The sequence below is a fragment of the Ascaphus truei genome, chromosome 14 (genome assembly GCF_040206685.1).
Source record: "Ascaphus truei isolate aAscTru1 chromosome 14, aAscTru1.hap1, whole genome shotgun sequence".
Lineage (NCBI taxonomy): Eukaryota > Metazoa > Chordata > Amphibia > Anura > Ascaphidae > Ascaphus > Ascaphus truei.
The window spans coordinates 31,108,923-31,133,501 of NC_134496.1; the positions used below are offsets into that span (position 1 = coordinate 31,108,923).

At 41.7% G+C, this 24,579-nt stretch overlaps 1 protein-coding gene across 4 annotated transcripts in view; it reads right to left on the reverse strand.

Annotated features, from left to right (window-relative positions):
* The window catches only part of NCK1 (NCK adaptor protein 1), a 106,215-nt gene that overhangs the window by 24,981 nt on the left and 56,655 nt on the right, over positions 1-24,579 (reverse strand). The window contains exons 2-4 of one of the 4 annotated variants that reach the window (XM_075570314.1): positions 14,915-14,961; positions 7,560-7,811; positions 6,602-6,848 (exon numbers count right to left, since the gene is read on the reverse strand). In XM_075570314.1, the coding sequence (XP_075426429.1) occupies positions 6,602-6,830 (229 nt within the window). In that variant the 5' untranslated portion in view covers positions 6,831-6,848; positions 7,560-7,811; positions 14,915-14,961. Of the gene's footprint in view, positions 1-6,601; positions 6,849-7,559; positions 7,812-14,903; positions 14,962-24,579 lie in introns of all 4 variants that reach the window. The other 3 variants (XM_075570313.1, XM_075570315.1, XM_075570317.1) reach the window with 3 other exon arrangements.

Here is a 24,579-nt window from a genome sequence, read left to right on the forward strand (position 1 = left end):
AAGTGTTTTCTTTACCCTCACCCCAACCTGTCCTGATCAGAGACAAGATAAGGGGAGAGGGAAATATTGGGTTTTACCAATGCAAACTCTTGTTGAACAGTGTGATATCTCACAAAAGGGAGACGCTAGAGGAAAGGAAACTCCTTCCTCAGCTCACAGGTTTACAAATTAACGTTCTAAAAAATACCTATAGGTGTCAGATTGGAATAAAACATTTGTAAACAAAAAAAAAGGCACAAACGACCCAGATGTGATTTCAAACATGTTACTGTCAGGAGTACACTTCGGTCCTAGTAGGGACTGACCCTTCAGCATCACAAACAGTTATTACACACATTCAGCATTGAGGAGTACAAAACTGCAAACTACAAAAGTGGTTAATGGAGATAGGAGTCAGAAAAAGGAGATTAATACAGTGCACCACCACAAACTAGTCTTAATACTGACCCTCACATGGTTTTACCAACGTTTTGACAGAAGCAGTCTTCATCAGGACTGGCCCCTCTGGCAGCCAAGGATTTAAAGACATGCATTCATGTGCAGAATGTGAGGTTTAATAAAAGGTAACATTATTCTGAGTTCTAGCAGCCATACTGATCCTGGAGAAATGTAGACTCATTGGGATTACTTTCAATGGACCAACAATTGGGTTCATCATAGATAAAATAATAGTGTACAAAGCTTTTCAAAACTCAAAGTCATCTCCAAGTGTAATGTGTGAAGGGTAACATTAACATGGTTCTTTTCAGTATAGAATCCCAGGCATTTTACCTTTAATCTCCAAGTGCCAGAGGGTGAGGAAAATGTAACTCATGTGCATTCTCAACATTCAGAGAACCCATGTGAAAGAAAATATTTGTTAAAAGAAAAGAGAAAACTAATCAATCAAACATTTGCTTTAAGGAGAGCATTTCTTCCTTCCTTAAACAAGTGTAAAGTGATTTACAAAATGGTTTTTAAACTTCTGACCCCTTCAGTGCCGGAGGATAGTTAATACCACACAGCCACACTTTTCCGGCAAACTCGCCACCATTAGATCATGTCTATGCAATCACAGGGTCGCGGCATCACAGCGAGGACATGAACGGGGCAGGGATGGTCTCCCCTATTCCATTCAGATCCCAGAGATATTTATAGTAAGTTGCAATGACATTTTCCAATGACGTTTCGACTTTATTGGCCACCAGGATCCTGACCTTGTGACCATTGTGTGTCCACTGGGCAACTACTCATGAGCGGTGGATAAACCCGATCGTCTTTCGAGAACCAGGGGGACAACGGGTCAGCTCCTGGGGTTTCCCCGTTTCAGGCAAGTAAAAAAATATATATATATAACGAGCAGGCAGGACAGATTTAAAAAAAAAAAAAACACGAGCTGATTGACACCAAAAGATTAAGAAAAGGCCACATTTCACACATGCACAAGCCAATCAAATGTTTCTTTTTCAGGGGGGGCTAGCTTAATCAAAGGGCACTTAAATATAAGAAATACCGCTTTTGGGTATTAAAACTGAGTAGGAGCAAAAGACTTTAACACCACCAAAGTAAAACCAATATCAGATCTCCACTCTTCCTCGGACTACCCCTACAAGTTACTTCTCCCTGCCGATTGCAGAAGATGATCATATAGTCAATAACGCCAAAGAAAAAGCATTAGAAAAGTTTGTGAAAAGGCAACATGGGCACGTTCTCCTAGGACCTGTGAAATTATGCCAGGGACATATTTAAAGCAGCAAACCAAGCACTTTATATAAAAAAGAAAAAAAAAAGAAAAAAATATTGAAGCAGGGAATCTGTGTAGCGGAACACCATTCATTTCAGCTCTGGAGACCCCCTGCTTCCAGAGAAACGTGCCTCCGTAGTAGGGGCCGGTAGCTGCTCTGCACTGCTACCAGGAATCACGCAATTCCCGCTGTTCAAAGCTCCTGTGCTTTGCGGGCCAATAAGAAGCTGTGACGTCATCAAGTTCGGCTTCCTATTGGCCCACGTAATGCGGGTGATTTAAAAACTTTGAAGCCCAGCTAGCTCAGCCGGTGTGGCTACCGGCACCAACTACAGAGTTAAGTATCTCCGGAAGCAGAGGGTCTCCGGAGCTGAATTTAATGGGGTTCAGATTGGAAACCACCTGCTTTAATCCTGGGTAAAAAAAAAATTATAAAATAATGTTACAAAAAAAGGCTTGCTACTTTAAGAGATTTCATCAGGGTGACCAATGCCTTTTTAAACCAAGTCATGCATCTATGAATTGTCATAAATAATAACTTAAGATGAAAACATGGTCCTGTAGCCGAGACTCGGGAAGAGTTTGATTTCTTCTGGCTGCTTCCTTTTACATAGTTACATGATGGAGGCGTTTGAAAAAAAGACAGTGACATCAGACCAATTTAGGTTGAACTTGGACATGTTTAACCAGAGTTTGCCCATGCAGAACTGCCTCTTCCCCCTCCCCTTATATTTATTGGCTCTCAGAGAAGAACAGGATGGGGAGAAGCGTAAAAAAAACACTTGATTGACAAACACTCCTCCATTCAGACACCCCCTAGGATAGTCAACATGTAATTCAATTTCCAAACAAACAAAACCGTACACATCTTTGCTATTAGCATGGTTAGATTTGTTTATAGAAGACAGCTACAAAACAAATAAAAGCATATTCCAACCTTTATAATGCCTTTATGATGCTCAAAACATCACAAGAGATCATGCTGTTGGCATTTTGTAGTGTTCATGGATCACAAGGTTGGGCTCAGGTGTAAGAATGATTGGAATGCAAGGAAGAATTTGTCCTCTCTTCCTGATCTCTGGAGACTTGGTCGGGTCTCTCTGGTGACAAAATTGCTTGACATTTTGTGACCACAGCTATTCCTAGACAGAGACTATGGCTTAATACCATACCAAACTGTTTCAAAAGATATGATATCGGGAGAGTAATACGTTTTTCTACCTATTAAGTGCGCCTTGATCTGTTTGCAAACTTGTCTTGGTCTTCCTTGAAAAGTAAATTCTGAGTTTCCAAAAACAAAATGGGCCCCTGAATGGGGGGGCGCTTGTCAATCAAGGATTTATCCCACCTGTAGCCCACCCTGTCCCTGTTATACACAAGAAAGGTAAGGCTCCAAGGAGAGGGGAGTTTTTGTGTGCAAACTCCTGTACGGCACATAGTGATATCATAAAAAAGGGAGCAGCCAGAGGGAATCAAACTGTTCCCAAGTCTCAGCTCCCCATGAGTACTATACAATCCAAATGGGGGAAAAAAATATTTCTAGGCCTTTAATCAACTAGATTTAATCTCAAATATGTCACTGCCTTTGGTTCATTTTAAGCCTAGGAGGCACTGCACATTTTAAGGGTAAGTACGCAACCTTATTATCCGAAAACAATTCCGTGCCACATTTCATAACCTAATACTGTCCTGATAATCTTGTTGCTTCAACATATGGTGTTATATTTCACACACTGAAAACCCGCTCGCAACCTTTTTGTTGTTCCCAATGGGGGGGGAAAGGGTAATTCAGTTGATGTGCTGGAAATATGTATTTGCCACCTGCAAACCCTTTATCTGGCATTGCTAATGTCAGAGGATTCTACTGGCTAGAAATGAAGCAAAATAGTTAATTTGTAATTACTGGTTCATGACGAATCACATTGGGAAACGAGATAGAGGTTAGCAATTACAAAAACAGGTCTAATTTTAAATGGCTTCAAGAGCTTAAAGCAGTTGTTTCCAACCTTTTTTGGTTAAAGAACCCTATAATTATATTGTGACATTGCGAGGAACCCCAACCCTCTCTAATAGCGCGTCTGAGATCAGATGCATTGTAAGGAACCCCAACCCTCTCTAATAGCGTGTCTGATATCAGATGCACGGTAAATTCTTCTGTATTTGGTATAATTTTCGGATTACCTAAAAATTGCACAGAACCCTTGAGAGATGCCGTCCTAGGAACCCCGGGTTGAAAAACACTGGCTTAAAGAAATGATCAGGGTTGCTACGAAAATGGCACATTAATTAAATGTATGTGCCCATGAGGTGTGTAAAATAAGAAGGCATTACTATTAAAAAAAAAAATGTATAATTGTACCAGTCTTTAAGACAATGGCCTTTAACATTAAAACTTAGAATTACACAGGTTTCAGCACAAATAAACGTTTGTTTCGTAAATAAATTATAATATCTGATACTATTTATTCCCATTTGTACTGTATGTTTGGCTGATGGCAGTGTAATTCCTTTAGCAATTAAATGTGAAGAATAGCTGCACTGCAAAGCTTGTGTCTTAACAAGCGAGTCCTCGCTCTTATTGCACACAGGTGTTGCTCTTTTATTAACACCTTAGTGTGCAGAGAATGAGAGAGGACTCGCTTGCTCAGACCCAAGCTCTGCAGTGCGGCTCTTCTTTACATTTCATTCCTGTATAAGGATGGAGATTGCCACATGAATGAGACCAGCACCGGAGATGTGTTGAGTCGGGCGCCGAAGAATGGAGTGCCGGTGCTTTCTGAGCATTGTAATTAGCGTAATTCTGTTACACAAAACAAACATGTGTGAATTAAAAATATGCATTTAGATGCCAGTGTGCGCAAATAGGTGTAACAATGCTATGTAAAAATTATCGAACACAATATTTCGCCGAAGTGGCGACATTAGATAAAATTTAAAAAAAGCAAAAACCCGCTTCACTGAATCTATTTAACAAGACACTCACTGCTTGTAATACATTTTGATCCAGTAGAGTTTAGGCCTTTAACCCTTAGAGTGCAGTTAGTTCCCTCCTGCACATCCGGGTCGCTTTAAGAAAAATCACATGAAGCGACCAGGCCATGGATGCTGGAAACGCACGTGTAGGGGGTTCCACTTCGGTTTCTGTCAGAGTGCAGGGAAATCACCCCTTTGAAACGGGCAAGTGCACATGCCATTATAAGCAAGGGTCAAGTTACCTTCAAACCATCTCTACTCCATTTAGCGGTATGTACTACTTCATTAGGTCCCAAAATATTATTTGAGCAAAGTATCTGGCTTCCCTAAATAAACCCACTAGTACTTAACCCTCCAGGTGCCCCAGGACATAGGGGCACCGTTATAAAGTTGCACCCTGCTGGGGCTTTTGGACATTGCCCAAAAAATATTTCTAGGCCTTTAATCAACTAGATTTAATCTCAAATATGTCACTGCCTTTGGTTCATTTTAAGCCTAGGAGGCACTGCACATTTTAAGGGTAAGTACGCAACCTTATTATCCGAAAACAATTCCGTGCCACATTTCATAACCTAATACTGTCCTGATAATCTTGTTGCTTCAACATATGGTGTTATATTTCTTGGCTTATTGCTCGTTTCCAGGTGGGAGATCGCGTCAATGAGTTGAGAGTGGAACAGAAGAGAACGGCCTCCTCCGTTTCTTGCGTCGGGGCAATCTAATTGCCTGCCTCAAAAAAACAAATCCAACAGTGCTACAAGCAAATATTTGGCTGCTTTTCTTTCTTTGGAAGTTAATTACAAGTTGCATTTCTTAGGGGCCTCTGAAGGGGGAGTGTTTGTCAATCAAGTGTTTTTTTTCCCATCCTTATCTCACTATCATTACCAGAGAACCAATAAAGATGAGTGAGGGGTGTTGCCTGTACAAACTTGTTGAACACACACTAACTTTAGAAATGACTTATAGGTGTCAGATTTGGTTACCAACCACCAGATAACCTCTTAAAAAAGTCACTATGTACATTACACTACAGTATATGTACATGTCTCTATGTACTATGTGCATTAAAACAAGTCGGTCCTAGGAGGGATTGACCCTTCAAGAGAAACACTGTTTTTCAGATTACCATGTGAAGACTCCAACATAATATAGGTAACACAGGGAACATAAGTTGCCACATTTACAAAGAAGTCTTCTACCATAAAACACCTTCCAGGTCTCTCATGGTGGAAGATGGCTTGGTGAATATGAGCCATGAACTATCCTGCCACATCTAGACCCATTAAATGTGCTTCCAAGAAAAGATTCAACATATGTAGCTTGTGTATAGACCAAATGTACTAGATATAGTTCTATCCGGCTCACATTTCCATAATGTGCTATCATATTTAAAGCGGCAATTCACTCTACTCACCATAAAATAAATAAAATCACTATTTTCTTACCATCGCAAAGTCCTTTTGCTGCGGATTTTAGCAACCCCACCTTTTTAAATTCTGCTGGTAGACTTCTACAGATATTAGAGGCTGAAAATGTGCATCTTTGGGAGGGTAATATGGCCACTGTCATTCTTACTTACTAACCCTTTGGATGCCCTATGACGTAGCCACCACCCCAGGGGCCACATAACGTACTGGCTACATCATTGGCTTTCTACTCATTTCCTGTGGAGTGCTGATCACGATCATGTGACTGTTCCGAGTTGGGGTTCATGTAACTTCAGTGTACCAGAGGGGCTGCAACACTCTGGTGTTGCTGACCCTTCGACACGCTATGGGTTAAGACTGTTTGCCATGGTAACAGCTGACGCCAGTGAAACACTAAACAGGTGAAAACTCTGCCGAAAAAGGAAGCGGCCTGCAAAACAGCGATGCAGAATAGCTATTAAGTTAAGGTGGTACTCACCCAGTGTGTCCTTCAGGTTTTTTACAATGGAGGCCTTGCGTGCGCTGTTTTTCCTCTCCACATAGTTGGAGGGCACAAAGCCTGTTTTGTTCATGGAGTTGCGAACGCGCCACCAGGACTTTGAGTCGTCCAGAAGCCACAGCCGCTCGTTCTTCTTGATATCCAGCTCCTGATCCTGCTGGGCCACGTAGTCAAACTTGGCTACCACGACCACCTCTTCCGTCATCATCTTCTAGTAGCTTTGGCACTACAGGCCCACAGGAAGAAAAATGGAACAGAAGCATTCAGAGAAAGGACTGTGCATTTTGCCAAGAGATATGCTTTATTCCCACTAGAGCAAAAACAGAAGTCCTAGGAGGGACCTTACTCACTGGGGGAAGGGGCGGAGGATGGCATGACAATATTTCTGTATCTCTGAAAAAAAGGAAAAGGCAGAGCGCTCTAAAGGAACACTCAAGAAGTTAACAGAGCAATCCTACGTAACTAGTCTCCATTGTTTTTGTACTGGACAGGAACCAGGGGGTCCTCCAGAGCTGAATAGCACTATTTATATCTCCAGGGACTCCCTGCTTCCCAAGATACTTACTGGTGAAGTTACTGGTATTACTTCCTAGTTTTTAAAGGGGATTTAAATTGCCATCCAATAGGAAGCCACAATCGATGATGTGGCCGCTTCCTATTGCCTGAAATTCAGCAGCCATCTTGTTTCCCGAGGGAGATTTAAATCCAATAACTTCACCGGTAAGTGTGTGTATAGACGTGAGTGACTGTAGTTACTTGAGTGATCAGATTATATTTGTTTAAAAGCATGTAGGATATATAACATTCGCTTGCATATAAACATTGCTAAGCACAGACTAACAGCTAACACCACAATGCCAAAAATCTCAGGTATAAAAATGTATCATATACTCTACTTAGAACGATACCCATTATTTTCCACAAAGAAAGTCCTCACCCCCCTCTGCAATGCGTTGCAGGCCCATCTGGCAGAAAAGGGGTCAAACTCTTGGCTGCCAAAGGTTGAATGCATTGTTATATTCCAGGCTTTCACTGGACATCTTGATGCTTTGTCAGGGAGGAGTGACCGAAGTCAGCGCATTGTGTGCTGTAAAACGCACGATTCTCTCGGCTTCCTGTTTCTGATAATAATCGGCAGACAATACCTAAGATGCTGGCTCAGGAAGTGTAGCTGGGTTTCACCACTACACTGTGACAACAAAAAAAAAAAAAAAATTATTTTAATTTGCTTCCTGGAAAAAAAAAAGCCTCTCTAATTACAGTTAAAAAATGTATCCATAAAGTCTAGGCTTCAAGCCTACCATTTTAAAAGGCGTAATCCCATTGAAAAACAAACTTTTGTAAAGAATTTAAACACAGTCTAATCGGCTTCATTAATCTCAACTAATAGTGCTAAAAGCAAAGATTTGGTGGCTTTGGTAATTAATAACAATTTGCATTTCCATGGGGTCTTTGAATGGGAACGTGTTTGTCAATCCAGTATTTTCCTTAGGCCAGGTCCCCGCTGGTTACTGCAGCGCTCGCTGTGGCGGATGCTATAGGGACAAGATCCGCCCCACAGTGGGGTTGGGCCCGCTGCGCCGACAGAAACTCCTGCTCAAGAAATTTGAGAGCAGGAGTAGCGACGGAGCGCTAGGCCACGCCCCCCGGCGGTTCAGCCAATGAGGGCAAACCTGCCGGGTGACGTCAGAGCCACGACCCTGTCTTTCCCCCCTGCAGATCGGGGGACTCGGCTGCACGCACCGCGTGGCCGCAGCCTCACCCTCATCCCACACTGTCCTCATCAGAGAACCAATGAAGATAAGGGGAGAAAACCAGAGGAAATCAAAACCCTCTCAACTCTCAGCTCAATGTGTTTACAACAACTTTAAAAAGGATTTAAAAATACCTGTGTGTCATATTTTATTAAAAAGGGCATCACTCACACAGATGTGACTGCTTTAACATGTCACTGCCATTAGTACACTTTGATCTAACTACATTCCCTCCTTTTTTCTTATATGTATAGGTAAAGCATGTGGCAATGTATAAGGCTACGGCACCAGTGAGCGCCTCGCGCGTGCGACGGAGTTCGTTCCCTCCACCTGAGCGATCTGAAAGACTTCAGATTACTCGCAAGGGGGAGGCGTGGCGGGGGTGCGGCCATGACGTCACGTGGCTGGTTCGCCCTCATTGGCTGAACCGCAGCCGTGATGTGGTCATCACGCCAAAAGAGAAAAATCTTGTCTTTGGGAAAGGTGGTCGCGTTATCGCGCTTTGGGCTAGCGCGCAAATGCACTGACTGGGGCTTGCCCCATAAAGGACCGTATCTTGTTCGCGCTGGCATGCTGTCACGCGAGCAGTGGGGACGAGGTCTTATTCTACCATCTTACCTAAACTAGCAATCGTTTGGTGCTCCTGTTATCCGTCAAAATCCTGATCGTGGGCCTAACAATGGCTGCGTTTCAATTTCAATCAATCCTTCAGTCAGTGTTAGGCCTCGGACACCGTGCTGCTGCTCGGCACTGAACCCCTGCAGCCGCAATGAGAGCGGCTTTAGCAGGGGCTCGCGCACGCTTGGGGAAGCGTGTGTCTCACCGAGTCTTCAGATTTTCCTGCTTGCCGGAGCGCAGGGCCGGTCACGTGAGCGGTTCGCCCGATGAGGGCGAACCAGCTCCGTGACGTCACTGGCCCGCCCCCGACACGCCCACGTACGGCGCGCTGTGTAAGGCCACGGAAGAGCCTCAGCGCGCCTCCGCACTGTTTTAGGCACTATGTCCCAGGCTTAACTCAGCAGCTACAATGTATCCTTATATTATAAAGTAACATTGTCTATTGTTACAGTTTACAGCATTGACAACAAATTATCACAAGCAGGAAAGTGTCGCAAAGATCTTGCACTGCTTAAAGCTGCAGTTCAGGCAATATCCTGCATGTGTGTTTTTTTTTAATAAATCAGTTCTGTAGTAAGAAAAAATACTTTTAGCATTTTCTGTTTTAAAAAAAACAACTTTGAAAGACCAATTTTCTTGTATTCTATTTTAACAAGCATGCTTGTTCCTATAGCAACGATTTACATTCCCCATATTTAAAGATGTCGCCAAACTTTGCCGATCAATAGACGGAGAACGAATTGACTGGCAGCTATTCAGTTCTTTAGGTAATTAGAGATTGCCCACATGAAACTATTGAAGTAAAAAAATAAATTAAAAAAAAAAAAAAAAGAGACTGAACTGCAGCTTTAAGAGATGGGCAAAACCCTGCTATAGAATTTAAAAAAAATAAAAATAAAAATAATAAATTATATATATATATATATATATATATATATATATATATACACATATATATATATATATATATATATATATATATATATATATATATATATATATATATATATATATATATATATATATATATATATATACACACTACAGAACTGATTTGTTTACAAAATAAAAACATTGTCGTTGTAGAGGTAAAACTCATTAAGTGTATTTCCCCCCCCCCCTTTTTCACGACAATAGGCTTGGGAAAAAAATTTCTACTGACTCATTAAAGGCACAATCTTCAGAACTTGTCATATCAAAATACCTTACTTTTTAAATACAGAATATTTTCTGTCAAAATTAACATTTTATCGCCTTTTCATCAGTACTCAAAGAATGTAGTTAATGATTTTTTACCTCTACAACGACAATATAAGACTCCACGTGTTTTGCTGCTTTAAAACAAAGGAAAATGGGACATTGAATAAATATGTAGTTAATTAAGACCCTAAAAACAAAAAAGGGACAAGTATTTTTAAATAATGTTTTAAACTTTTCCACAGGGAACAAAAGCTTTGGAAAGTTTTTTCAGACTTTACTTAATTTTGTTCGACAAGACTGTTTGCCAGCACCCAAATCAAGTGTTTTGAAATAAAAAAAAATTTGTCTGAAAAGTCATTATGCCAACATAAATCAAAACAGACAAACGTAAATTGCTGATCTGCTCGAATTCACTGTTCCCGGTGAAAAGCAATACATTCATTTTTTACAAGATACAGATAAGTACGACGATTACTTTAAGGAACATTTAAACTTTGTAAGGAGCTCAATACACTGATAAGTAGCTCCATAATTTTTTTTTTATTATTATTATTTTTTACTATTTATGTAGTTGTAGTGATTAAGAGAATCGTGAGTTTTTTAATCAAAAGGTTTTTCTTTTCTTTTTTTCTCTCTACATCAGGACATGCTCACGGAGGATCATACTAACATTATACGAGTTAAACTCATATCGGGTTCTGGGCGGATTGCTGCTTTAACATGGATCATGTACACACAGCACTTTATACACAGCACTTTACAGAGTTCACATTCAATGAAATATGAGAAATTATAGTGCAACTCAAGGATTGCGAATCACAGATGAAAAAACTGTTGAGTTGAAGGACAACCCCTTCGAGACTACAATCCATATTTTTTTATTAGGAGATCTACTCAGTAAGGGCAAATATAAGCGTTTAAGCAAGTCCCCATTGCACATTTTGGACCAAAATCACCAAATGGTACGACGCCTCATTGCATCTTCTTCACCCTCTCTCTGCTAAAGGGACCTTCAACGCAAAGTTATGTCCCGATCATTTGAACAGTTTATTAACTTTGGGCCTTTTTTCCTAATGTTGCTCAAACCTCTACACACGAAAGAATCAACTATTGTTACGTTGGGCATCAGAAATGCAGAACATTCCATGCTCAACAGTGGTTTCTTTCGAATAAATACATCCTCCCTTGTAGTGCTGGAACAGTGCAGTTTTTTTTTTTTTTTTTTTAAAGGAAGTTAAGCGTCTTCTGAATGTAATGTAACCACATAGACACGGTGACAAAAATACAAAGGCTGAACCGATAAGAGCTTCTTCCAAGAAGCCCAAAAGGAGGAAGGTGAACCTCTTGAAACATGCCCCTTCTGCATGTGTTGCCCTTTTGTGGTTGAAATGCGTTTCAATGCTTTAATCCATTATTAATTAAACCAGCTACTACTGTACTACTAAAAAAAAAAAAAAATTAATGGGGATTGCTACAACCAATTTAATAGTGGGGATGGAAGATCTACCTTATGAAGAAAGACAAGCCAAAGTATCCCAAAAAAGGAAGCATCTAAGAAGGAATATGAGAAAAATTTACAAATATATCCACGGTAATTACAAGGGACTTCCAAGGGAGCTTTTCCACCGAAGGACAGTGCAAATGATTCATGAACAGACTTTGAGATTAGACAAAAGGAAACCTCAGTTGCAAAGGAAAGGGATCTTTAGTAAGGATAGTGACAATGTGGAATTTACAATCCATGAGACAGTGATGGCAGATACAAAAGATATGTGTAAGAAAATCTTTATAGAAAGACGAGGTACACTATACAGGGATATGCAGGACAAGTTAAAAAATTTGTATTGGCATTTGCTTGAGTCAGGAAGGGTTTTATTCCCTTGAAATAAATAATTGGAAAATATTGCTCTTGATCAGATCGCAAATTTTTCTACTTCAATGTTAACTGACAAAAAGGCCAACATTCTCTCACTTGGCTCTGTCAATCTAAACCGCATAATTCTAACGATGAGAAACTCGCCCTATATTTGGACACCAAATTAGTAATGGTGAGTAAAAATGTGCCAAAAACCCTCCTCTGTACAGCAAATAAAAATATCACGTGAGCACATTCACATGTCTAAGGCCAGGTCCCCGCTAGAGCACCTGCTATGGCGGGCGCGGCGGGGACAAGAGCCGCCCCTCAATGGGGCCCACTGCAAGGGGTGGCCGCCGCGCAGCACGGCCAGTTTTTCCAACAGACAGAAAAATTGTAGAGACTGAGCGCTAGGCCACGCCCCCCAGCATTTCAGCCAATGAGGGCGAACATGCCGGGAAACTCTGCTGCATGTGCCGCCAGCCTGGCAGGCGCACGTGAAGGGCAGACAGCGGGGCCTCAGACAGGTCTGCAACCCTGCTTTTCACCATTATGTCTTAGCACAGCGGTGCGCAAGACTTTGAGGGGGCGCGGCTCACTTACCCGGCTTCCGTGTCCACTCGTCTCCATGACAACACCCCGTGGCCTCATTTGATGACCGTTGCCATGGAGACGAGACGTCACATGACCCCGAGGCGTCCTTTGATGCCAGAGGGGTGGCGCGATACAAGGGGAGAGCAGGAAGGGGGGGCACAGCGCAGGAAGTTTGCGCACCTTTGTCTTGGCATACAGTGCTATCACTGCAGCAAGGAACAACTGACATACTGAATGCTCATTTGCATGTCATTAATGGGGAAAGACAGGGTTGCAAACCTGTCAAACGTGAATGTGCTCACAAGTGATATTTGTATTTGCTGTACACCCTATATTTTCAAAGATTGTACTTGACAGACTAGTCCGTTCAATGTAAACGACGTTATATTACGATGTATGTCAACAAGCTGGTTGGGCTAGAAAAGGAAGACATCAAACTGAACATGAAGCTTCAGAGCGAGAGAATGGAGTTTCAACTTCTTTCCTCATTTGGCTGCCGATATCATTATATAGGCTTGCAGTAAAATAAGAGGAGCCATAATTGTGTTAACCATTTGAGTGCCAGAGGGGCGCAGTACTCGCAATCACCTGACCGCTTAGTGATCGCTCCAAAATGGATCACGGAAAGGAGGCATCATCCTTTCCTCTGACTGATAGATTACGTCTGTGCTTCAGGAGGAGCGCAGAATGCGACTTCCCCTACAAAAACGAGCAATTAGTTTATGACTTGGCTACTACGTTAGGCCGGGTCCATGGTCAAAAAGACAGCGCTGACCCAGCACACTTGCCTCCTGTATCAAATATGAGTGCGGCTTTAGCAGGCGCTATCCGCACGCTTCTGCAGGTGTGCGGAATTGCAGGAGACAGCTCCATTTATAATTTGCGCGCTGGGGGGAGCAGAGGGCCGTCACGTGACCGCAAACAGCCAATGGCACCCCGTCACGTCGGCCCCGTAACGGGGCGCACTAGCCCCGCCTCGCCCCCTGCCCCAATTCCCACCCGCCTCACAAGCGCGCTCGCTGCCTCGCCTGCCAGGACACCTAAAAAGCTCCTGCTTGAGCAGGCAGGCCTGAGCAGCAGCGCAGAGGAGCGCGGCTGGAGAAAGCATGTCCGAGGCCATACAGGGCCACTGGAGTGCCAGACCCCATGATGTAGTAGCTATGTCTTTGACTGCCCAAAAGAGTTAAAGCAGAGGTGGGCAACGCCACCAATAGGCCAGATTTTCAGGATATCCCTGCTTCAGCGCAGATGCTCAATCATTGGCTCTGTCGAAGGTGAAGTAGGATATCCCTGACCTGCTGGTGGCAGTTGAGGACTGGAGTTGCCCATACCCTGGGTGAAAGAAAAAAAACCCAAGTATTTATTTTAATTTTTTTCAGGTTTGGGAGGAGCTAAAGAGATGAATCGCATTCATTTCAGCTCCACGGAGCCCCAAGCTACTGAGATAATTACTGGTGACGTTTCCAGCATTGCTTCCTTTTTAAAAAGTGGGTTGAAAGGGGCTGTCCAACAGGAAGTCTCAACCGATGATGTTGGAGCTGCCTGATATTTGGTACTCCTTTTGTTTCCCATGGATGGAGATTACCGGTGCGGGTCAAGGGAGGGAGGTAGGAACCGGTGCGAGTACGAAAGAGAAGGGGAACGGTGCGGTAATTACGAGCGGGGTTTTTTTTTTTTTAACATATAATGGTGAATGTTATTGATATTTTTCCAGCCCTGATCAGTGACCAGCTGACACTCTGAAAACATTATCATTTATACCTCTATTCTAAACATCATGAGAAATATTTAAAAACATAATACTATAGGGAAAATATATCTCATAGGTACAAAAGTGGCCCGAGGGGTCAAAAAGGTCGCTAATAAATTGCACTCTGAGGGTTAATAATGAAAATATGACTGTACGAGTCTAGGGGTATAGATATCCCCAGCCAGGCCTTCACAAATTGAAAGGTAGCCTAAACATGAGTGCTCTTAACAAAGAATGCAAAGAAAATAAAAACGTTTTATCAAATCAAGCAAATGAAAGAAGTGATTCATTATATAGTAAAAAAATATCACCGATGTAGATTTTAAGTATATGTTTCTCCAATGTATATAAGGAATCACTTCCTTGATGTGTTTGATTTAATAAAAAAAAAAAAAAAAAAAATTTTTTATTTTCTTTGCATTCTTTGTTAAGAGTACTCATCTTTAGCTACCTTTCAATTTGTGAAGCCTGGCTGGGGATATCTCCATTCTAAACATACAAGTAACGTACAAGGCACCTACCTTCGCCACATCAAATCTTTCAATCGTGAAAATATTCTAGGGATCACCTGAAATAAAAAGGAAAAAAAAAAAAAAGACTTAGAAAGCCAAGTGTCAGCGGGCAAGCCTTACATATTCAGTATTGGCAATAATGCATGACATCAAATGTTCCACCTAAAATCCCAGTGCAGTCTGGATGGTAATATATGCAAGTCAAATGGAGACAGACATTTAATACCACGCCTGGACCTGTCACCTGCTGTACTTTACCTTGACAGGGTTATAAACAAATAATGTTTTGATCAAAACATGCAACCTGTGTTAAAAGACTTGGAATCAAAAAAGTGCAATCACACTAATAAATTGCAAGTCAATTTGGCGAGTAGCGCTGGGTTTTTAGATTTCCTTTCCATACATGTATGTCTGATTCTCTTTCCCAAGCAGCACTCCTAGGGCATTGAACAATATATAGTGTTACTCATGCATTCTGTTATATGAATAGGGTTGAGCTCACCTAGTTCTATTTTGATATATATTTCTAGATAGAGAAACACACACACAAAACATGAAGATAATTAGGGAGACCTTTAGACCTTCAAACAGTGGATGCACAAGGGCTGAAACTGATTTAATGCCAGAACATACAAGGTACGTGATAAGGGTAATCAGCCCTAATGAAGTACACTGTACATCCACAAGGCACCACGGGGTGAAATGAGTAAGAACACAATTTCTGCAACATCAAAATAGGTCTTCGAAAAGGACTAGTGTTCACAGTCCAAATCCCCGTAGGGTGAGAAATGTTACACATTAAATCCATGGCTGGTGCCAGAGGGGGAAAAAACCTAAGAAAAAAGCCCTTGTTTCCTATTATTTTTTTTTAAATCATTACTTGTTCTTCCAGTCAGATTACAAACAGACGCGCTGATATGCCATTTCACATGGGGCTCTTTCTAGGGCCAAAATTAAAAAATGGCAGCGACATGTTGACACCAATTATTTTTTAACGTTCGTTTGTAAAGTCTGATAAGCTGTAACATGGGATGGTTTTGAATTCCCCTTGCAGTAAAGTTCCAGACTTTATATTCATAACAGGCCCCTGTGATTAGTATATACAGGCATACCCCGCATTAACGTATGCAATGGGCCCAGAGCATGTAAAGCGAAAATGTAGGTATATTTATATTTTTTTATAAAACCAGACAAATAGTTATTTTAAACATTTAAAAAAAAAAAAACTTTGTTCCAGCCTAGTGACTTGTGTTATATATTCACTCTGATCAATGATGCGTAAACGATTAAGTTACACTTTGCTTTGTGTAAACCAATTACACTGCCAATGTGGGCTAAACTATTCAAAGGTGCAGAAATTATCACATAGAATTCTAATTACACAGGACCCGGTGGAAATGAAACCATTTTCACAGGAAACAGACAAGTAAACATTTTTACAATAGGTATGATCTAATCTTCATAAGGAGATAATTAACATTAATAAGTAAAAAATGTTGCTCTCCGAGACAGGGATTCCCTTTCCTATATTGTCCGATTTGGTTTCTTCCACATATTGTATTATAATTCCCTGTATTGCCTCTTTTGTAAAGTGCTGAGTACATTGTGAGTGCTATATAAAGATATACATACATCTTCTCACTTGAGTAGAAATTGTGTGTTTGTTTATTCACAGCAATCAAACCAGGGGGCCCCCGGAGCTGAACTGCGCTACTTTCAGCTCTCAGGACCCTACGTTTTTGATAAATACAACTTTTAGGAGCCGGTTTCTCCTCTCCCTCACAGGAATCCAAAATGTCCACCAAACCACAAGCCAATAAGAAGCTGCAACGGATGACGTTGTGGCTTCCTATTGGACGGCCGTAGATGCCATGTTTCAATAACCAGTCTCTAAGACGAATGATCTCAAACCACAAACCTGAAAATAGCGCCGATCAGCTCTGGAGGACGGCTAGATTTAAAAACTGGGGGGGGGGGAAAGAAATATAGATCTATATCAGCCCCTAGATAATTAGCATTTCCCCCATGACTTTCCTGGTACGCCAATAGGTCAGGAAAAAGCTTGGAGCAGCAATCCCACCCAACACACTTCAATGTTGGGTGGGATTGCTGCTCCAACCTTTTTCCTGCCCTATTGGCGTACCAGGAACATCATGAGGAAATGCTAGTTTTCTAAGGGTTGATCTGGTAGACAACAGAGCGGTTGGTCCAATAGAAGCCGAGGTGGTTCCGTCATGTGATTGCTGCTGGAGCGATCACGTGACCACAAATGTCGGGTGGAAGCCTGGTGCTGCTGGACCGAAAAGGTTAACATGGAGAAGTTACTGAAATATGTTTGGCTCTGTTTCTGTATCTTGTAAGTCATTTCCTGCATACGGTTCTGACTCAGTATCATTTGTGGTTTCTATAGTAATCCCAAATGTTTTCTGTTGAAATTTCCTGTTACAACAAGGTCCTTAAAGGCATCATTGACTTGACCAAGGAACCCTGTTTTTGATGCCTTGGTATCGCAGTAAAAAATTACAGTGAAAGAAGTGAAGTTAGCAGTTTCAGAAGGAAACAAAATGTATTGACGTCATCTCATGGATTTTTTTTTTGGTTTTAAACCGTGACTATGATGGAAAATTGTTAAAGAAAGGTAAATGCATTGTAAAATAAGCCTGTGGTTTATATAACAAGTTTCATACACATCGTTTGTTTGGCGAAGAACCATATTTACATTTCTTTTGAATTGTACCAGGTTCTACCAAGTTAGGACTAGGAAGGCATTTATGTTTATTCATCGATATACAGGAATCTGACAAGGGCACAACTGACAGCTAGGAGCCAAAATAAAGGGGATTGACATAGCTTTTTGGCTCCTGTACAGACTTTCCTGTAACATCCAAGAAAAAAAATACATGCATAGCAGCCTCGATAGCAGGACTCGTCAACTGGTGACCAGAGGGCCACATGCCCCCCGGGAAGAGCCTTGATGGGGCTCGGCTCTGCTCCTGCCAGTTGCTTAGGCAGCTAAGTGGAGTTTTCCATACAAACTCCCTTGTAAGTTATAGTAACGTTGATGGGTTCTTCTGAGCTGAAGCGCATTCATTTACGGTTCGCTGCAGGGGAAACAAAATGGTGCTTTAAATCTCACGCGTTGCGCAGGGCATTAGGGAGCCTTGAAGTCGAAAAAATGTATCTAAAAAGCGCATTACAGTAAGTTTGTGGCCATTTTACTCCTAAATGTTTTCTGATCTGGTCACTTTGCATAACTAGATTAAGAACCCAGCCCTACAGCCTCTAGCTCACAAACTACAGAGTCTAACCTTGTTTTTGGGGTAACCAACAAATGTAAAATCATATTAGGTGCACAGCCAATGGTGTGAAATACTGGGTATTCCTAAAGCCAGATGTGGTTGGTGGTCCGGAAGGAGAGTTGTATGAGAACCACTAAATCCCAATATATAAAAAACAAGTTAAAAAAAACTAAATAAATAAGGGGGTACCATGTAGAACAGAACAGGGGTGGGAAACTTCAATCCTCAAGGGCCACCAACTGGTCAGGTTTTCAAGATATTCCTGCTTCAGCACAGGTGGCTCAATGAGCGGCCCAGACGAAAACGGAGAGCTGTGCTGAAGTAGGCACATCCTGAAAACCTGACCTTTTGTAAAGCACACTTTTGTTACGTTACCGTTTAAGAAACGTGATTCTCTGTAGCGTGACTTTCACTTTCTTAATAAGCTCTAGTTCTCCAAAAGGTAACTTTTACATTTTGTAAAAAAAATTAAAATGACAATGAATAGTTTCCTCTACAGGAAGAAGCAGGTTTTGCTGACTAATAATTAAGCATGTACAGTAGTTCTATTAAATATATATTTTTTTTAATGCAACAAACGTTGAAGATGGAATTTCCCTTGGCACAGTTCTAAACAGGTTTCAAGGAATTGAACGTAGAAGGTGCTGTGCCCTCTTAAGATGACAAGGACATTTAAAGGAGCAATTCCCCCGGCATGTAAATTTGTTAAAGACTTCCACCCAATAAGGCTTCTGTTTGTCCCTCTCATTCTTTCGCTGCTCACGGATATTTTTTTGTGGTATATTTTGTTCCTAAAAGAATGGAGCCAGAATACGATATTAATATGGTTAGGTTACAAAGTCTCTGTGAAGCCCATAGTCTGAAGAATTTTTTTTTTTTTGTATCCATCGCAAAACACCTCCCAGTTCGAGGTGTAAAGAAATACTGAAAAAAAGGACTTTACACAAAAATCTATCATCAAAATTATGAAAGGATACAAAAACTGGACAAAAGTTTCAGCCGTGGGGACTGTCTCACTGGGACCGAAAGGTTGGTCCACTTTTTCATTTTCTTTCATTTAAAACCGTGGTGACGTCCTCAAGGGCCACCACAGGTCAGATTTTCACGATATCCCTGCTTCAGCACTGCTCAGTCAAAGATGTGAAGCAGGGATATCGTGAAAACTTGACCTGTTGGTGGCTCTTGAGCATTGGAGTTGAGCCCCAATGATTTAGAATACACTTTTTTGACCATAAAGTTGTCCCGAGTACTTTTTTAAAGTACATAAATAAAAACGGCTGCTAATCCCATCTCAGTCTTGTTGGTAGACTTCAGAGAAACTCATCTAAGAAGATAGATTTTTTTTTCTATTAAAAAAAGGCCAGTTCCAAGGAGCGTAGCTATAGTCCAGGCAAAGCCTGGGGGCCCGGGCCCCCAACAGGGGGGAGAGCAGGACATTTGGACGACCATAGAAGTCAGGGTTCCCCTTCCTCCTCCAGTCCCCTTAACAGCAACTTGCAGGCAAGCCCACTCCTCACGGTGACTTGTGCTCACAGCACAACATCAAAGCTGGATCGGGAGCTGCGTGGAGGGGTTGGGGGTTGCAGAGAGAGCAGGCAGCAGAGGCTGGGGCAGAACTGAGGCAGGGAGCTACAGAGCTCTGCCTGCCCCTGCTCTCCATTACATCAGGTTTAGGAGTTACTGTGTGCTGCTGTGGGAAAGTATGCTGTGCCATTTTGTGTCATTTTGCTGTTGATGTCAGTTTGCCGTGTGTGTGTGTGTCAATGTGCTGTGTGTTTCAGTCTGTCAGTGTGCTTCAGTTTGTCGGTATGCGGTGTGTGTTTGTGTGTAAATTTGTCAGTTAGTTTGCTCTGTCAGTGAGCTGTGTGCGTCAGTGCAAGCAATTGAGGCAACACGTGATAATCTTTTTATTAGAGTATTTTAAAATATTTTGTGTCATTCTTTACACAGTTGTCTATAGTGAACTGTATTAAAAGAAGATACTGTGCAGTATACTGTACACCAGAGTTTTTCAAACACGTGTGGGGGGGAGGTTATTGTAGTGTGCGTGTAGGTGGTTATTATAATTTGTGTATAAGTGGGTGGAGGGTACTGTATTGTAGAGGGGGAATGGTATGGGTGTGTTTGGCGAGGATTGAGAAAGCTGTATTGAGTGTGAAATGGGGGGGGGGAGTGATAGCCGAGGGGGGAAAGAGTGTGGGGTGCGAGGGATGAATAGGGAAGAGTAAGGTGTAAAAGAGGGGGGGCTCGCAGGGCCGCCAACACGCGGGGGGGGGGGGGGGGATGGAATCTCCTGAATCTACAGAATATGTTCACTCATAATGGGGTGCTGAAAAAAATTTGCCCCAGGGCCCGCACATGTCTAGTTCCGCCTAGGTTTTTTTTCTTCCCTTTTCCAAGTATTAAGCATGGTGTCTCCGGAGCTGAACCGCAGTAATTCCAGCCTAGAAATCCCCTGCTTCCTGAGTTACATCCGTGGATGCTGCTAGTAGCGGGTGAACAATATGGTGGGATGTCATCAGATTCAAGAATCATGCAGCATCAGCAGCACCAACAGCGTAAGTGTCTCAGCTTCAAAGATCATCTACTTCATACAGATTTTTTTTAAAGTTTGGAATGCTCCTTTAAGACCCTTTGCGTCTTAAGGGAAAACAGCTCTGAGCTGTGCTTTTATAAATTAAAACCCAAATAAATTATGAAAACGAATAAAAATAAGGATGGTAGTCTGCTTTAAAGAGCATCACACGGAGCTCACTTTCAAAATAGGACATATGGGGGTCGGGATGTAACCCTAAGCAACTCATAAGTGGCCACACACACACACACACACACACACACACACACACATATATATACAGTATATATATATATATATATATATTTTTTTTTATTTTTTTTTCAAGTAATTCAGGAGGAATTTGCTTTCCTCTAGCTCAGGGGTGGCCAACTTCAGTCCTCAAGGGCCACCAACAAGTCAGGTTTTAAGGATACCCCTGCTTCATCACAGGCCAGCCTTTAGCGGAGCCACTGATTGAGCAACATCAGCTGAAACAGGGATATTTATTTATTAAATGTTTTACCAGGAAGTAATAAATTGAGTTACCTCTCGTTTTCAAGTATGTCCTAGGCATAGAGTTATGATGACAAATACATGGTTACATTAAGTGAACAATATATCCTGAAAACCTTACCTATTGGTGACCCTTGAGGGTTGTTCATCCCTTGATCTACCTAATTCATTCATTGGATGATGTCACAGTTCAAGACCGACCGTTCTCAGATAAAGAGCCATCCAGTTCTCCAACCCCCGGGGAAACCCAAGTTTATAAAGAAAACAAATTAAATAGTCTGTAATAGATGAGAATTGCTTTTTTTTTAAAAGACAATTTAAATAGCGTCCTTTGTCCAGACTCAGCAGCATACAGTATGCACTCCAGGCACTGGTTCCGCACGGCAACTATTTTGTGCTGCGTTCTGGCAAACTATATGTCTAATATAACTGTGGCTTTCAAGTCCTCCGTTTCACCTTGCAAAGTAAAAAATGGAGCATGAACCATGTTTGCTTTCTTAACCACAGGAACTCCCCCTCGCCCCGCTCTGAAGCTACAGCAAAAAGCAGGTGTGACAAAAATGTAACAAATATGGGTACACAAAAGCAATTTCATGCACCTGCGCATCAAACTACTAACTGCAACAAGGATTATATGATCTGAATCATAATGCATTCATATACAGTAGGGCTCCGCTTTACAGCGTTCCGCTCATACAGTAATTCCCAATGCATACCCATATTCATTAGGTTCTGCGCTTGTTCCGTTTTTCTGGCGATTTATAGCATGACGCACTCAGCAGCCGAGTATCCAGCTGTCACTAAGCAACAGTTTTAGCGCGTGCGCAACTCCTTGTCAGATGCCATTTGTCAGCCAAACAGTCTGTTTACAGCTCTGCATCTCAGTTTTCAAAAATACAATACAGTAAAGTAGGGCCCGCTTTACGGCGATTTCCACTTTACAGTGGCGGCCTGGAACGGAACCTGCCGTAGGAGCGGTGCCCTACTGTACGGTACCATCTGATGGAGACCTCTGCAGTCTAAAGCTTATGCAGAAGACAACCTTGAACGATGGATATGTTGGTCTGTTAAAAAGGTTTCACAGCCTACAAAGAATCTGATATGTTCTGGGACCAATACGGCTACGAGTGCCCTTTAATGATGTTATTCGTATAGTGATAGTCAACAGCAAAAGTACTTTACAAGAGCCATGCATCTTTACAACTTAACAGCATTACTGCCCTGGTCTGCATTCTAAACACCCGTATGTGGGAGCCCCTAAATTGCCACACTTTCTTTAAAGCAGCAAAACATGTGAATTGCATTTTTTTTTTATTAAATAAAAGCAGTTCTGTAGTATTATATAATGCCTACTGCATTTTTTTTTTTTTAATTATTATTCAACCCTTAATGCCATTTTAACTAGTTTTAAAGTATCCTTTGATTTTTACAGCAGGTTTTAGAACACCTCCCAAGCAGTGCAAGATATTTGCAACACTTTCCTGTTTGGGATAATTTCTTGCCAATATTCCCAGCAGTTTGATCTGCAAACTGTAAAAATAGATAATATAATATATATAATAATAAATAATAATATATCCTTAGTAATATAATAAGTAATATAAGGATACATTGTAGCTGCTGAATTACACTGACTGAAGCAGCCATTATATTAGTCACACAATCAGGATTTTGTATACAATAATAACAGGAGCACCAAACAATTGCCAGCTTAGGTAACCATGTAGAATTCTAATCGCCACAAGCTTTACATGTACAAGAAAAGAAAAAAAGGAGAATATAGTATCACTGCTTCAATAACTATTTCATTTCTTTGCTTTTCTCGAAGGCTTGTTTGGCAATGGAAGAGAACTTCTGTTCCTCATGTCAGAGGCGTGTAAGGACCACGCGAACGCTACATCATTAAACACACCACTACTTTATTTAGAAACGTAGAGTTGGCCTTTATTTTTAATGAAAAGGGATTTTTACACGAAGGAGAACAAGAATTGCATTAAGTAGAATGACAAACATAACACAAATGTTGATACAAAAAGTACTGAAGTCCCTGCTCGTGAAAGCTTACAATATTCAGGGGAAAAGGACACAGATATAAAAAGATAATTGGCTGCTGTAGTGAGCCAGTGCTTCCGGGTGAAGTTTGGTCCAGCCGAACATCTGGTGCCATCTGGGGGGGGTGGATGTCAGGGGAGTGCCAGATAGGCTTATTTAAAGATGTGAGTTTTCAGGGAGCTTTTACAAGTTTGAAAGCGAGGGGAGAGCCTGATGGTGCCCGGTAGGGAATTTCCTGAGATAGGGTGGAGCACAGGAGAATTAGGAGATGACGGCGGAGATGTAAGGTTGGGTGGTGGTAGGGATGCAGCATCATTGAGGGCTTTGTATGTCAGAGATAGTATTTTATATTAAATTCTAAAGGATATGGGAAGTCAGTTTAGTGGCGCAGCAGATGTACAGTAGGACTAACTGAGGTATAGGAATCTCTAAATATACAGTTCATAGAGACTCAATGTTTAATACATAGTTTACTTTAGACCAAGGTCAGCAACACTTTAACCACTTCAGTACAAGAGGTCCTTGCAACCTCCATGGCCATGGAACCTTACGCATGGAGCAATCACGTAAACGCTCCTGAGCTGTCGCTTCCGCCAACCGGTGATGTAAACGGAAGTGGATCAAAACCTGATGACGTACAGTACAGCATACGTCAAAAGGGCCTGTTGGGTGCTGCCCTTCATGACTTACATGCACTAGGGAGGTAAAAGCCACGTCAACCACAAGGTAAAATCCACAAAAATTATGTTAATAAAAAATGTACAGTTCCTACCCTCTAAAACTTGCTGACGTGTTTATTTTACATGTTTATATCTCTACGATTGCAGAGATATAAAATGTTTTTACTTCTGACAGTACTTGCAAGGAAAAACAAGGCTGGCTGCAGAACCACCCAAACCAGAAGCTGCAATGTCAACTCATGTCACAGCTTTCGACTGGACGCCAGAGTGAGGCCCAGTGGCCATATTGTTTCTCTGAGACAGGACTTTCAGTTAAATATCAGGAACCAGGGGGCCCCTCAAGTTCAAAAGGTAGCAGATCACCTCCAAGGAACACCTGAACTAATAATATAACATAAATATATATATATATTTACCCTAAGGCTGCGTTTATAGTGCCGGTGACGCGATGTCGCGTCAAAACAAATGCATTGCCGCCATCGCGCACGCTTATAGTAAGGGCAACGGCTTGGTCGCGATCGCTGGAAGTCATCTTAATTTGATTTTACCAGCAACCGCCACGTCGGCATCGCT